This window comes from Fundulus heteroclitus, unplaced genomic scaffold (assembly GCF_011125445.2).
Source record: "Fundulus heteroclitus isolate FHET01 unplaced genomic scaffold, MU-UCD_Fhet_4.1 scaffold_37, whole genome shotgun sequence".
NCBI classification, from domain to species: domain Eukaryota; kingdom Metazoa; phylum Chordata; class Actinopteri; order Cyprinodontiformes; family Fundulidae; genus Fundulus; species Fundulus heteroclitus.
The window spans coordinates 597,895-614,579 of record NW_023396781.1 but is presented as its reverse complement, the minus strand read 5'-3'; the positions used below and the strand labels follow the sequence as shown (position 1 = coordinate 614,579).

The following is a 16,685-nucleotide window of genomic DNA, read 5'->3' as shown; positions in this document are numbered from 1 at the left end:
TTTATGATAATTTAAAAAGGAAAAAAATGCTGCTAAAATTTTGATAAAGTTGTGTGTGGCCTGTCTCTATGATGCACTAAAAGTGCAATAATGCATAAAGACTCTGAATTCAGAAAATCTGAATCACAATCAGAAGTAAAGAAGTATTAATAGCTTTCTCCTTTAAACTTGCCAAAGCAAAGCTCTTGTCACAGCATAGGGCACAGAACAACATTTGTTTTTTTTTCCTTTTAACACTACAGAGCTCCTAAGTAAATAAAATGGAAACATGGAAACCAGTGACGAAGGCTAAAACTGTCTATTCGATCCCTTAACACAGTCCAACATTTGGGGGTATCTCCATTCTTCCACCAAAAGTGTCTAAGCAAGGAATTTTATTATACTTTGCAAATTTCTAGTAGCTATTAATAGTTGTTAAGTGGAAGCTTTATTTTCATGACTACTGCTTTTGAGAATTCTGAAAGCTAAACTCTCACACAGCCTTAGTGGCTCAGGAAGTCAACACTAGCTTTGACAGTGCGTCCAGTGGACACATCTATTGCCATGGCTCGAATCTCAGTGTCACCAAACTGCATGAGGGTCTGGATCTCACGTCGTGGTGCTGAGCTTTCTGTTCCACTTACATCTAAGCGAAGCGTCCCACACTTCCTGACCCCAGGCTCACTGATGAACCCTACACTCTCCTTTTCTGAGCAGTAGATATGAATAACTATAATTTGCTGGGATGGCTTTGCTGGCGTATAGCTACGCTTTACCATTTCACCCAGGGCCACGGATTGGTCAGCAGCAATGAATGTGTCAAACACATCAGTGCACCAGCGTGTTCCATCCTTTATAAGCAGTTTCTCTGGTGGGTGCTTGCTGTCCACAAAGCGATTGAGGACACCTACTCCATATGTTAGGGGTGACCGGCGAACTTTTATTACACTGGGGTCTAAGCCAAACAGCACAGCCCCTTTCAGGATGGTTAAGCCAACATCGTGGGGGATGATGATTCTGCAGCGACCCTGGAGCATGTTCTGGACAGCTTGCTGCAGCAGGGTAGACTCTGCAAAACCTCCAACCAGGAACAGGAACTTGATGTCACTAACTTCTGGCTTCTCAAAGAGCTCAGCTGGAGAAGGGAGACAATGAAAAAGATCAAAAAATATTTTTGAAATAAATTCATTACAGTGATGTAATCTGAGTATAGTGATTCAGCAGGAAAATAAGTCCCTGATTGAAAGCATTTTTATTAACTTGCTGGTGCCACAGTTATAGATACAGCCGTTATCAAATTTGTAAAACTCCCTTCCAAACCAAAAAGCATATATTAAAAGTTACATTTATTTTAAAGTTAGGGGTCCTAATAATTGTGCCACCTGTTATTTTGTTAAAAGTATTTGCAAACAGGCTTAAATCGAAAACAACCCGCATTTCATGCAGTAGTTTTCTGAAAAGGTTTTAATAACTATCCGATTCCGGTGGCTCGCACTTGAGCAACCTGTATTTGGAGCACTGCTGTTTTTTAACCACATGGAAGCCCATCCTCCTCGCTGCATTCCAAGTCAATGACCCACGTCAATGTCCTGTGTTGTTAGAGGCTATTCCTTGGTTTGAGTTGAATACTCGGTTACCTGAATCCTGATGAACCAGTTTTTGTCTGAGAAAGTGATTAGATATGAAATATATGAAATTTACACGTATGTTTCAAACCTAATAACACCCGTGACAAAAAATTGGTTCAACTCAAAGACAAAGCACCAAAACCAAAATTGAGCAGTGTTGGGTATGTGATCCGATGCAACAAGGTCTATTCAGATTTCTACATTGGAGAAACCAAACAGCAACTACATAAACCCCTAACACAGCACAAGAGGGTGAACAGCTTAGGGCAAGATTCAGCAGACCAAAGGACACACTGTTGATGACAATGATGTCCTGTGCCCATATTCACAAAGATTCCTAAGACTAAAAGTAGCAGTGAGTGATGTCATTTTACGAAAAACCTTAGAATTTCCCGAATTTTAAGATTTTTCTTACAATTTTACCCTGATAAAAGTTATTCACAAAGAATCTTAGGCCCTAAGAGAGCTCTTAAAGGTATACTATGCAACCGGGGTTGATTTTCCAGCGAGGCTCCCCCCAGAGGGCGAAAGTAAAAGTGCACTGTCGTAAAGATGCTCAGCTGTTCTGGTTTCTCTGACAAGCCAGGCGCGGTTGTTATGTGCTTAGCAGACAGGCGAACGCAACGAAAAGTGGAAAAAACGGCAGTACAAACAATGACTAACACAGTGAAGGTATGAACATCAAACTTCCCGCAGCGCTATCTTGGCGAGGCCGCCGCCGCCTCGCCAAGCCGCGGCCCCTGCCGCCGCCGCCTTGTCCGTTTTATTATTATTATTATTTATTTATTTTTTTTATGTTGGCGAGACGCTACCGCCACCGCCTCGCCAAGCCGCGGCCGCCGCCTCGCTGCGGCTGCCACGGTAGCGTCTCGCCAACATAAAAAAAATAATAATAATAATAATAATAATAATAATAATAATAAAACTCGATATGCTTGCATGTTTATTTGACGTTAACACGCGGTTCTTTGTTGTTGCTTTCGCGCGTGCATATAGTGAATGGCAGGGCAAAAACACATGGAGTTCTCTCCGTAAAGCGAGACTTCTGTGAGTGCGGGCCGTGAGCTCTTGCAATTGCAAGTGCGGTATTTGCCCCACAGACCCCCAGGGCGGCTGAGAAAACCTTTTTTCGACCTGAAATGACTCATTTAATCATCCAAAACGGTATGGAATACATTAATTAACTGAAAAATGTTGCATAGTATGCCTTTAAAGTGACAAAATGTTAGCCTCACTAAAAGTTCTCCTCATTAATCCTAAAAGTGTCTTAAGCAGTAAGATGGTGGTAACAGAAACAGCTGTCTGGCTGATCCACCTCCATAAACAGTGGAGGAATTGAGCACATAAACTTCCTTAACAACATACAATTATGATATTTAAATAAGATAAACCTTATCATATTTATAGGGTGAAATTAATTAGTTTCCGTGGCTCGACAGGTTAAATGCGGCTTTACCTAACATGATTTTATTGAGAATCCATCCATCGTCTTCCGCTTATCCGGGGTCGGCTCGCCGGGGTAGCAGCTTCAGTAGGGAGGCCCAGACGTCCCTCTCCCCAGCCACTTGGGCCAGCTCCTCCGGGGGAATCCCAAGGCGTTCCCAGGCCAGCCGAGAAACATTGTCCCTCCAGCGTGTCCTGGGTCTTCCTCTGGGTCTCCTCCCGGTGGGACGTGTCCGGAACACCTCACCAGGGAGGCGTCCTGGAGGCATCCTAACTGGCTCCTCTCGACGCTATACTCTGAGTCCCCCCCTCCCCCCCCCGGATGACTAAGCTCCTCAACCTCTCTAAGGGAGAGCCCAGACACACTACGGAGAAAACTCATTTCGGCCGCTAGTATCCAGGATCTCGTTCTTTCGGTCATGACCCAAAGCTCATGACCATAGATGAGGGTAGGAATGTAGATCAACCGGTAAATCGAGAGCTTTGCCTTTTAGCTCAGCTCTCTCTTCACCAAAACAGACCGGTACAGCACCCGCTTCACAGCAGATGCCGCACCAATCCGCCTGTCGATCTCCCGCTCCATCTTCCCCTCATTTGTGAACAAGACCACAAGATACTTCAACTCCTCCACTAGGGGTAGCACATCTTCCCCAACCCTGAGAAGGCACTGTACCCTTTTCCGGCTCAAGACCATGGTCTCGGATTTGGAGGCACTGATTCTCATCCCGGCCACTTCACACTCGGCTGTGAACCGCTTTAGTGAGAGCTGCCGATCACGCCCTGAGAAAGCCAATAGGACCACATTGTCCGTGAATAGCAGAGACGCAATCCTAAGGCCACCAAAATGGATCCCCTTAACACCTTGGCTGCGCTTAGAAATTCTGTCAATAAAGGTTATGAACAGAATCTGTGACAAAGGGCAACCTTGGTGGAGTCCAACTCTCACCGGAAATGAGTCCGACTTACTGCCGGCAATGCGGACCAGGCTCTGACACCGGTCATACAGAGACCTAACAGCCCTTATTAAAGGGTCTGGTACTCCATACTCCCAGAGTACCCCTCACAGGACCCCCACGAGGAACATGGTCGAATGCCTTCTCCAGATCCACAAAGCACATGTAGACTGGTTGAACAAACTCCCATGCACCCTCCAGGATCCTGCTGAGCATGTAGAGCTGATCAAGTGTTACACGGCCAGGACGAAAACCACACTGCTCTTTCTGAATCTGAGATTCAACTATCCGACGGACCCTCCTTTCCAGAACCCCGGAATAGACCTTACCAGGGAGGCTTAAGAGTGTGATTCCTCTGTAGTTGGAACACACCCTCTGGCCCCCCTTTTTAATTAGGGGGACCACCACCCCAGTTTGCCAATCCAAGGGAACTGCCCCTGATGCTGCAGAGCCGCGTTAACCAACACAGCCCCACAACATCCAGAGCCTTAGGGTACTCAGGGCGAATCTCAACCACCCCTGGGGCCCTGCCACCAAGGAGCTTTTCAACCACCTTGGCAATCTCAGCACCAGAGATGAGAGAAGCCAACCCAGAGTTAATTATTGAGGATAATTAACAAAAATATTGGATAATCATGAATAAAAAGTGGAGAGATTTACAAAGAATATCTAAGGAGGTGAGCATGTATTTTCTGTGTTGCATGATAATGTCAGTAACCTAAATGGTCATCTAGAAGTTTGCTTGCGTTATGCCATCTCCTCGCTTTTGATTGCTGTATGCAGCACATCTCTTTCCCGGCTGGTGCATAAAAGCACCAAGACGGACAGAGAAAAAGGCGCCTCTATCTGCAGCAATACGATTCAAAGTCCACCCATTTGCACTGTGATCCAGGGATGACCGGACAGATGCCCCACTGTTTGTTTTTGTTTTCATTTATAACCTTTTTTCTTGTCAGGATGCAGCTTGTAGGCTGCATGCTGAGCCTCCCTTCCTCTCTCTATTCCCTGCGCAGCCTGATTGGTTTCACCTGTCAGGCTGCAATTATCACTGATCTGTTTCCACCTGTTGTCACCTCTTTATATACTCACCTCATTCTGTTCTCATTGCTGGTCTGTAGTGTTCAACTCCTGCTCCGTTTCAGTCACTATCCTGTGTCAGCTCAGTTTTTGTTCTGTCAGCCAGAAGACTTTGCTCCAGCTTTATTTTTTTATTCAGTCAGCCACAAGACTTTGCCTCAGCTTTATTTTTGTTCAGTCACTGCCAGAGACTCTTCTTCAGCTCTGTTCCAGCCCAGCCTCAACCCAAGACACTGTTCCTTCCTGCTCTCAAGTTCTCAACTCCTGGTGAGCTGTCCTGGTCTCAAGTTCTCGACTCCTGTTCACAACTCCTGGGTTCCGTCCTGATCTCAAGTCCTCGGCTCTGGTGTTCCGTCCTGGCCTCAAGTTCTCAACTCCTGGTTTCCGTCCTGATCTCAAGTCCTCGGCTCTGGTGTTCCGTCCTGGTCTTAAGTTCTCAACTCCTGGTTTCCGTCCTGATCTCAAGTCCTCGGCTCCTGTGTTTCGTTCTGGTCTCAAGTGCTCCGCCCTGGTCTCTAGTCTTTGGCTCCAGTGTTCCTTACTGGTCAGTCTCTTCGCACTCCTCCTGTCGGCCAGCTTCTGCACCCTATATCTCCGTCAGTTAAAAGACTCTGGTTTCTCTCGTCATCATCATCCACAATGTTCAATAAACTCACTTTAAAGAACTTGCTCTGTGTGTGCGTGCTTTGTCCGGGTTCATCCTAAGATATATCATGACATTTCTTAATTTCATGTCGATCATTTTGCCAAATACGACTGCTTTATACAAGCAGGCAATCCAAGTAAAATGCTGACAGGAGAGTGCACATTAATATAAAAAAGACAAAGGTAGTAAATTGACTAAATTTAAGCAAATCAAGATGAAGATCTCAATAATATCTGTGACAGTCAATAAATTTAGCTAGTTTTTATCATCATGAGTCACTAATCATGAGTCACTAATTTCTCTCCTTTGATTATTGGGAGTGCATTTGTGTGTTTTCTTCTCTTTTACTATTAACCAATCACAGCTTTTAAAAGACAGAGTCACACATAGCAACAGGGTCAACTACACCTCCTCACTAAGCTAAAAATGTCTGCTGTCTTTTTACTCAGAGTCGCTCTCTGCAGTGATCTGAATCACTCTTAAACTAAAACTCCAAGGTAGGTATTCTAAGGCTAAGATAGGAGCTCTCTGAGACGGCTCTGAGAATCTTTGTAAATACGGGCACAGGTTTTGGACAGAGAGGGCAGATAGTTTGAAAGAGGAGTGAAAGAAGCCATCTTTGTCAAAAGAGAATAACTAACACTGAACAGAAAGGGAGGATTCTGCTACCAACTCCCCAGTGTCTACAACTTGGCGTTAAAACACAAAAGAGATTCATATCATGATTCAGGTGAACAAGAACTTCACTCACACCAAGTAATTTGCTCTAACAACCCAGGACAGTGATATCTGGGTCATTGATTTACATCAGACTTGGAATGTGCCTCAGAATATGGGCCTCCGATGAGCATTGAAGTGACTAAACCATATACGTTCATGCGCATAGATCTGTACAAAAAAGATCTCTCTCTCTCTCCCTCTCTCGTTCACTCTCTCATTATTACTCTGCTTAATTATATTTAACAAGGTTCTTACCCTTCAGCGATATAGAAGCTGATTGCACTGACATAAAGAGCATAACTTGTGTTCTAAACATTAGGAGGTATGTATTTAATTCCATTTTACTACAAGAAAACTGGTCTTCTACATAAACATGCTGCCAGATTAATTGATTGACTTTATAAATGTAGCTTACTGAGATGTTGGATGATGTGGTCGATGGTTGGCTTGAAGAGGGTGTTCATTGCATCTGGATTCATCCTCAGCATCCCTTGAGATGACCATTTAACGAAGTCCACACTAAAGAAGAGAAAAAAATGTGTTTAATGCAAAGATTGTAGCATATTTGAAACAAATAAATCACTTCCTTTGCAATTAAATATCTTCACAGACTGTTCAGTTGTCAATCATACTAATTGGTAGTTGTAATGTAATTGTCAAAATAACAACAATGAGACAGCATTCTTTGCTCAGAGGTATGTTGGATTATCAAGCTTGAAGAATCATTTGCTGTCCAACAATGGCATTCATATAATGGCATTTCTTTTTAAATATTAAGTGGTTTATTTACCCAGGTCATTTACCAAATAAAATAAACAAAATAAACTTTTAGTGAATATTTACAGTCAAGCACAAAAGTCTTCATAGACCCTGGTAGTGTCAGGTTCTGGTCTGGCTCACTAATCAGAATCACTCACTTCACATGCACTCCTCTGACTTTATAAACTAGGCTTCCACAGTCTGCTGTTGCCAGATTCTTGAAAGCCAAGTTGTGAGTAGAAGTCCAGTGCTCCTTGCCTGTCTTGCCAAGTTTATGCCAAGTTCTTGTTTCCTGGATGTCCCTGTCTTGCCTTGCCCCTGTCGGACTACTCATCGGCTCTCTGTCTTCCTGGACACAGCCCTGAACTGTTCATACCTTGCCAGGCTCATCTTATATGTCAGTATTTCTCTGCCACACCATGGATGACCAAAACCCTCATCCACAGATATGCTTGTCTTCTCTTAGCCTCGCCTGCCTGATTTATTTGTATCTGTAGTGTTAATTAAGCCTGAGCAGTGAAGCGCTGCGAAGGCCTATTGTATCTGTAGTGTTAATTATTAAGCCTGAGCAGTGAAGCGCTGCGAAGGCCTATTGTATCTGTAGTGTTAATTATTAAGCCTGAGCAGTGAAGCGCTGCGAAGGCCTATTGTATCTGTAGTGTTAATTAGGCCCGAGCAGCGAAGCGCTGCGAAGGCCTATTGTATCTGTAGTGTTAATTATTAGGCCCGAGCAGCTAAGCGCTGCGAAGGCCTATTGTAACTGCAGATTTTATTATTATTATTATTATTATTATTAGGCCCGAGCAGCTAAGCGCTGCGAAGGCCTTTTGTAACTGCAGATTTTATTATTATTATTAGGCCCGAGCAGCTAAGCGCTGCAAAGGCCTATTGTAACTGCAGATTTTATTAGGCCCGAGCAGCGAAGCGCTGCGAAGGCCTATTGTTTCTGTGTTGTTTCTTATTATTATTAGGCCCGAGCAGCTAAGCGCTGTGAAGGCCTATTGTAACTGCAGATTTTATTATTATTAGGCCCGAGCAGCTAAGCGCTGCGAAGGCCTATTGTAACTGCAGATTTTATTAGGCCCGAGCAGCGAAGCGCTGCGAAGGCCTATTGTATCTGTAGTGTTAATTAGGCCCGAGCAGCTAAGCGCTGCGAAGGCCTATTGTAACTGCAGATTTTATTATTATTATTATTATTATTATTATTATTATTATTTATTCTTGGGACTTTTGAAACGGCTTTTTGGAGGCCTAAACATGCATGAAAACTCACCAAACTTTGCCCAAAATTGTCCCCCGTGAGAAATCGCATGATTTTAGTGTAATTGAAAGCGGGCGTGGCAAACCCGCTCAACAGCGCCAACTAGAGTGAGTTGGGCCAAACCGTAACACGTAGAAAGCTGAAATTTTTTACCTAGGTAGCTTTTTTAAAATTATGAAAAAAAGTCTATTGTGGGTATGCTCTAAAACCCACAGGAAGCCTGCCATTTTGGGTGAAAGGGTAAAATATTGACGGTTTTTGCCTCGAACTTTAACAAACTAGTCCTAGGCATTTTAAGCTATCACTTTCAAATTTTTTCAGCGTGGAGATGAGAACTTGAGGGTTAAAAGTTATCAAAGGTTTTATGAAATATGCATATTTGCCTGAGCTGTCGCATTGCAAAAATCAGGTTTGTGGAAAACCATTAAAAACGCATTAAATCAGTAAGCCCCAAGCCGTGCTTTGTCTGAGAATTATGAAACTCGGTAAGCAGATGTAATTTCTCAGTCCCTACAAAAAAGTCTCTTGGACCAATTGTGTAAACCCTAAAGAAAGTCAATTAATTTTCATCAAAGATGTCATTTTGTCATAAAAACGGGTATTATTTTTGACCACAAGATGGCAGCATAATACTTTGAACCTCTGATTTACCCATGTCTATTCTTAATCACTCTTACTTTTATTTATCGACTCTTTAGCTTTCTTATCAGCCATTTAATTACCTTTCACTCCTATATGTGCAGGAACCCAAAGAAACACAGCTGATAACCCCATCATCTGAATATGATATAATATTTGTTGAATTACTAATAAGATATCTGGACGGCTTTCTGAATGATTTCTTTTTAAACTGATCAATGATGAACTTGAATCTGAACATATGACAGCTCTTAATGGTCTCACTTCCTCAATCCATTCTACAGCAACTAATAATGCAATCATTTCTGCCGTATAAACAGATATTCCTTCATTTAATTTCTTCCCTATATGCAGTTTAAACTCTGGAATTATTACACCTACTCCAGTTTGTCGTAATTGCTTTTTTGATGCATCCGTATACATTTTTACATTATTATAAAACTGTTCTATATATTCCTCCACTATTATAGAATTACACATATACATTTTATCTTTATTTTTCTTTTCCAATATTGTTAAATCTACTATTGTTTCAGGTAAAATCCATGGTGGTGTTATTGATAATGGTACTGTTGGACTAATATTTAAATGATTTAATCCTAATTCTGTAGCTTTCTGAATAATTGTCCAACTTCATTATGAACCCTTTCTTTTTCACTGCAGGAATGTAACATTCATACCCAACTAAACATCTCAATATATTAAGTATCCTTTTACATTTTTCAATAACCTTATCTATGTGCACTTTCCAAGATAGTTTTTTTTATCAAACCATACTCCTAAGAATTTAAATTGCTTTACTCTCTCTAGATCTTTGTTCTGCCCTGAATATGTTTAATATGTTTAAAAGACATTTAAAAACTACTTTGAAATGTTAATATACCGTTCTCTGTTTTAAATTAATTTGCGGTGCTTTTATGTTGAAAATCTTCCGAACCGGAAGTAGGAAGTAAAGACGCAAACAAGAGGAAGAGAGCGTGTGTGCATTGTCTCAGGGCAGCAACAATGCAGTTAATCGCTCCGAAAGCAATGGTTGTAAGTGTTGCTCATTGTTTACAGATTCGATAAGATATGTTAATAACTTTTATGGTTATTTTGTGTATAAAAGCAACGGTAAAATGTCGTGGTCTGTGTGACAGCAGAGTGTGTGTGTTTACTTGCTAATTTGCCACTTTTCTAGCCGGCTGTGAAAATACCTGTTGAGTTAATATTAAGCAGCTGATACTTTGATACGTTAATACTGATATTTACATGGCTGTTTATTAAGCCATTTTTTTATATCTTTCTTTTCTAGTTTTACACTGGATTCAAAGCCGTCAGAAATGCTGACTAAATGTGTAAGAAGATAATAAAGGAGCAAGCCGCTCACTTCCTGGCCCTTGAATAAGAGCCAGGAAGAGCCTACAATATATTTAACATTCCTTCTACGTTTCCAAATAGCTCCGTCATCAGCAAACAATAAACAACCCAATTCATTTTCTATTTCTTTAAGTGCATCATTTATCATAACTGAAAATAATAAAGGACTGATAATACTGCCTTGTGTGGTTCTTTTTAATTTCTCCCTGAAAGACTCTTACCAACTCTTACCTGTATTATCCATTCTGGCCTCTGGAAATAAAGTTAAAAATCTTGGTGTTGTCTTCGACCAAGACATGTCATTTAAATCCCATATTAAACAGGTTTCCAGAGTTTCCTTTTTTCACCTCAGGAATATCGCCAAAATTAGAAACATTCTGTCCAGGGGTGATGCTGAAAAACTAGTCCATGCATTTGTTACTTCAAGGCTGGACAATTGTAATTCTTTACTATCAGGAAGTCCACAAAATGCAGTTCGAAGTCTTCAGCTGATCCAAAATGCTGCAGCAAGAGTTCTGATGAAAATCAACAAGAGGAATCATATTTCTCCAATTTTAGCTTCCCTTCATTGGCTTCCTGTTATATCAAGAATAGAATTTAAGCTTATAGTTAGAGTGGCTCATGTTACCCTGAGCTACATCTGTAGTTATGCTGCTATAGGCTTAGGCTGCTGGAGGACATCAGGGCCTATTTCTCTCACTCTACTGATTTCTACTGTTCTCCAGTCTACTGTTCTCCAGTTTTGCATTGCATTACATTGAAATGACTGTTGTCATTTCAGCTTGTAACTTTTTGTTCTCTCTCTTTTTTCTTCATAGTAGGTACACCTAGTCTGACGTTCTGTTAACTGTGACATCATCCAGGGAAGACAGATCACCACTATTACCATCTAATGTATAACAGATCACTGGATCAATGTGTGCTTCTGTGCTTTTTTGTCTGTCTTGTTGTGTCTCTGCTCTGTCTTCTGTAACCCCCAGTCGGTCGAGGCAGATGACCGTTCATACTGAGCCTGGTTCTGCTGGAGGTTTTTCCTTCCTGCTAATGGGTGGTTTTTCTTTCCACTGACGCTTCATGCTTGCTCAGTATGAGGGATTGTTGCAAAGCCATGGACAATGCAGACGACTCCCCCTGTAGCACTGCGCTTCTCCAGGAGTGAATGCTGCTTGTTGGGACTTTGATGCAATCAACTGGTTTCCTTATATAGGCAATTTTTGACCAATCTGTATAATATGATTGATTTTGACTTTGTAAAGTGCCTCGAGATGACATGTTTATGAATTGGCGTTATATAAATAAAATTGAATTGAATTGTTAAAAAGTTCTCTACCCAATGATAAATTCTTCCACAAATTCACATTTTCCTCAATTTGATCAATAATCCCTCTTTCCACATCATATCATAAGCCTTTTCTATATCTAAGAACACTGCCAAAACACTTTCTTTATTAACTTTTGCTGTTAGTACCTCATGTTGTAAACACACAATTGGATCCATATTATTTCTTCCTCTTCTGAAACCGATTTGATAATTTGATAAGTACCCTTTTGATTCAACAAAATAAATTAATCTTTCAATTACCATTTTCTCCATACTTTTACTTAAACATGATGTTAAAGCAATAGGTCTATAATTTTCTGGTTTTGAGCTATCTTTACCCGTTTTTGGAATTGGAACCACAATAGCCTCTTTCCAACTTCTAGGTCATTTCCCATTTTCTATTATAAATATCTAATAATATTAATTTTGAGTATTCACTTAGCTTATTTATCATTATATACCATATTTGATCACTCCCTGGGGTTGACATCATAACTTTCCTCATGGCTCGTCTTAACTCCGCTATAGAAAAATCGATTTTAATAATACTATTTCCTTCTTCTCTGTTTATCATATGTCCTTTTTCCAATAAAGTTATAGCTCTATCCGTTTTCTACTCTTCACTAATATTATTGGAACTATGTATTTGTACAAATGTTTGTGACAACATTGTTGCTTTTTCTTCATTAATAACTGCCGTTGTTCTATCACTAACTAAAACTGGATAACTATAATCCCTTTTAATACCATTCATTCGTTTAATCATTTTCCATACTTTCCCTATATCTGTTTCTCTTCCTAATGAATTACAATAATTTCTCCAATATTCTCTTTTTGTATTTCTTATAACTCTTTTTACTATAGCTTGCATCTTCTTGTATTGAATTAAATTTTGAAAATTCTGATTTCCTTATAGAATTTTAAAAGCTTTATTTCGGGATTTAATAGCCTGGTCACATTCTATTGTCCACCATGGAATTATCTTCTTTTTATGTATCCCTCCTTTCTTTGGAACTGACTGTTGAACAGCTTCTATGATTGAACTACAAAAGATTTTGTTTAATGAATCAATACCAAGATTCATGTCAATTTCCTTAATTTTATCTTCACTTATTTCCTTATATTTCTCCCAATCTGCTCTACTAAATTACCAGTTACATAATCTTTCACACCCTCCATATGTTGCCCTATGTTCCCCACCACAATTACAGCATTTATCCTGAACATTTTCACCACATTCTTGTATTTTGTGGTCCCCTCCACATTTTAAACAGCTCTGTTTGCCCCTGCACACTGCAGCAAATGTGACCATACCTCTGACACTTGAAACACTGAAGTGGAGGTGGAACATAAGGCCTAACTGAATAACACAAGAAACCCACTTTCACTCTATCTGGAACTTCTGGAGTAGAAAATTCCAGAAGCACAGATAAGCTGTCAACTCGCTCATTATTAACTGTTTTCTGCAATCTCTTTATATCCTTGACTTTAACATGATTTTATGTTTTAATTTCTCTAGATCTTCATTAACTGGAATTCCATAAATAACTCCTCGGGATCCTTTCTTTTCTCCCAACACTCTTTTACTTTCCACTCTTTTATTTCCAATACTCTCAACACTCATTGCTTTCCTTTTTTGTTCTTCCAATTTACAAACATTTAGCAAGCTTCCATCTCTCAGCGTTTTAGCCATTTCAACTTCCCCTATTTTCTTTTTTGTTTCCTTAGTAACTATTTTTGGGCTCAGAGCAATATTTTCATCTTCCTTTTTGAATTTTAATGTTATCTTCACCTCCTCTTTCATGATCTTTTCAGAGTCTTCAGCTGATCCAAAATGCTGCAGCAAGAGTTCTGATGAAAATCAACAAGAGGGATCATATTTCTACAATTTTAGCTTCCCTTAATTGGCTTCCTGTTAAATCAAGAATAGAATTTAAAATTCTTCTAACGTATAAAGCCCTTAATAATCAAGCTCCATCATATATCAGAGCTCTGATTACCCCGTATGTTCCAAACAGAGCACTTCGCTCTCAGACTGCAGGTCTGCTGGTGGTTCCTAGAGTCTCTAAAAGTAGAATGGGAGGCAAATCCTTTAGCTATCAGGCTCCTCTCCTGTGGAACCAACTCCCAGTTTTGGTTCGTGAGGCAGACACCTTGTCTACTTTTAAGACTAATCTTAAAACTTTCCTTTTTGACAAACCTGATAGTTAGAGTGGCTCATGTTACCCTGAGCTACATCTATAGTTGTGCTGCTATAGGCTTAGGCTACTGGAGGACATCAGGGTATATTTTTATCACTCTACTGATTTCTACTGTTCTCCAGTCTACTGTTCTCCAGTTTTTCATTCCATTACATTGAAATGACTGCTGACATTTCAGCTTTTAACTTTTTGCTCTCTCTCTTTTTTCTTCATAGTAGGTACACCTGGTCTGACGTAAATAAAATTGAATTGAATTGAATCTTTTTATGCACACCCTTGCTTCCATCATCTGTACTGTCGTCTTCAAGATTTCTTTTATCTCCTGAATTCCCAGAACCTCTGCCTGCTTCACTACTTTTGAATTTTCCACTTCCCCGGTAACTAGCAACTGGCGTTCAACTATCCGTATCCATATCACTATGTAGTTCTTCCTCATCCTCTACAACCTGAGCCGCCATCCTGATCCAGTCACAAACTTGCTTATGCCTACCGCCAACCTTTTCCTTCTTCCTTCAGATAGATTTCTCTGACGAAGCAACGCACGCACCTGTTTCCAACCAGCCTGTCACTCAGTCTCCTACCCGAGAGCGTCCTGTCTGCTCATCTCCATCAACATGGTTTAACCTCTCCTGTCGGGAAGTCTGAACAACAACAACTCTTAATGCATCACGTGACTTTTGGCATAAATTTACTGCAGCGTGGGTGGGATTGTTTTGTAGTCGAGCAGAGACCATTTTGTACTGGAGGAAAACTTATAAATGATATTTTGAGTGCAAGGTTGGCGGACAGTTTGCAAAACAATTTTTTTTGGTGTGAAACATATATTTTTGTGTGCAAAACAAGTTTTATTTGTGTGCAACACCTTTTTTGTGTACAACCTTTCAGCTGAAGACTTTGAACTGCATTTCAACCAGTAAACTAATGTTTGAACCAGGGGTGTCAAACGTACGGCTCGCCAAACGATTTAGTCCAGCCCGTGGCCAAATGCATTATCATTATTCAACGGCTGTATCTCCTCGCTGCATCGACCGATCTGCACCTGATTTTTTGTGAGTTGTGGGGGAGCGCTGCCAAACGGGTTCGTGTGAATCGCCCGGTGGACGGGCAGGGAAACTGCGTGACAGCTCCTGCAGTGAATGGCGGCAGGCGGTGCGCGTACCCCAGCGGTGCTTGGCTGCGAGGGCCGCTCATCGCCGCTTGCGGCTTTAATTATTATTATTATTCTGCCCCCCTAAAGAGGGGCCTTTTTGGGGGCCTTACCATTTTCAAAAACTCACCAAACTTTGCAGATGCATGGTGACTGTTTAAAAATTTTGTATTTTAAGGTCGTCACAAAAATCAAAAGAAAAATGCCTCAACGGCGCCACCTAGAAATTTTCAAAGGACCCTTTGCTATTCACTTACTTCATCGTAGAGACATGAGATTTGGTACAGTGGTAGAGCTCACCAAGACGCTCAGAATTTACAATTAATGTCATAGTGCAAATATCACAGGAAGTCGGCCATGTTAGATTGAAGGTCTGATTTTGACCTGATTTTTGACGTTTACAGCATTGGTATTTGATCGAACTCCTCCTAGGGATTTTGAGCGAGCGGCTTGAAACTTGGTCAGTCTGATCATAAGGCATGGCCAATTAAAAGTTATCAAAACGGTGAGTTTTTGAGCATGCTGAAGGGGCGTTGGCAGGGGTCAAAGTTCACCAACTCGCCATGAAACACAAAACTGTTATATTTCATACACAAAAACTCACAGAGCCACCAAACTTTCAGTAGTTGATCACCACTAGGTCTTCTTTAATATCCAATGGTCAAATGATGACATTGCTTAGGCCACGCCCCCTGACAACAGGAAGTGTCATGTTTTGTTTTAAGCGGTCGCTATGTTACCCCTCTGAGCTAATCAACATGAAACTGTGTCAAGAGACAGAAGACATATTGGTGTGTTGTGGATTCCAGACATATTGGTGTGTTGTGGATTCCAGCCCCAAGTGGATTCCATGGAGCAGGGCGGCGTGGTGGCGTGGGGAAGTCACATCAACCCATATATTTTTAATCTTTTGACAGCATTATTTGCTCAAACCTGTCCACCAGGTGGCAGCAAGAGACCACAAATAAACCACAAACCAAGTTGTCTTGTTCAGTAAGGCAAGGCAAGGCAAATTTATTTATATAGCACAATTTAGTACAAAGACAATGCAAAGTGCTTTACATGATTAAAATATAGCAAAATAAAACAGAATAAAAGCAAGTAGGGATAAAATGTAGATAGAAAAAAGAACAAAAAAGTGGTGATTCAGTTAACTAGAACAGTTGAAGGCAATCCAAAACAAATGTGTTTTTAATCTTGATTTAAAGGAACTCAGGCTTTCCGCACCTTTACAATTTTCTGGTAGTTTGTTCCAGATCAGTGGAGCATAGGAACTAAATGCTGCTTCTCCTTGTTGAGTTCTGGTTCTAGGTATGCAGAGTAGGCTAGAGCCAGAAGACCTTAATGGTCTGGATGGTTAATACACTGATAACAAGTCTGATGTATTTAGGTGCTAAGCCATTTAGGGATTTATAGACGAACAGAAGTTTTTAAAGTCTATTCTCTGATATACAGGGAGCCATGGAAGGACTTTAGAACTGGGGTGATGTGCTCTACTTTCTTAGTCTTAGTGAGGACGCGGGCAGCAGCGTTCTGGATCAGCTGCAGCTGT

At 40.8% G+C, this 16,685-nt stretch overlaps 1 protein-coding gene across 5 annotated transcripts in view; it reads right to left on the bottom strand.

The window, feature by feature from the left end:
* Positions 1-217: 217 nt before the first annotated feature.
* Positions 218-16,685, bottom strand: part of hspa12a (heat shock protein 12A) — a 183,724-nt gene continuing 167,256 nt past the window's right edge. For all 5 annotated transcript variants that reach the window (XM_036130634.1, XM_036130632.1, XM_036130635.1 and 2 more), the window contains 2 exons: positions 6,862-6,965; positions 218-1,114 (listed from right to left, as the gene is read on the bottom strand). In XM_036130634.1, the coding sequence (XP_035986527.1) occupies positions 483-1,114; positions 6,862-6,965 (736 nt within the window). In that variant the 3' untranslated portion in view covers positions 218-482. The remainder of the gene's footprint in view (positions 1,115-6,861; positions 6,966-16,685) is intronic.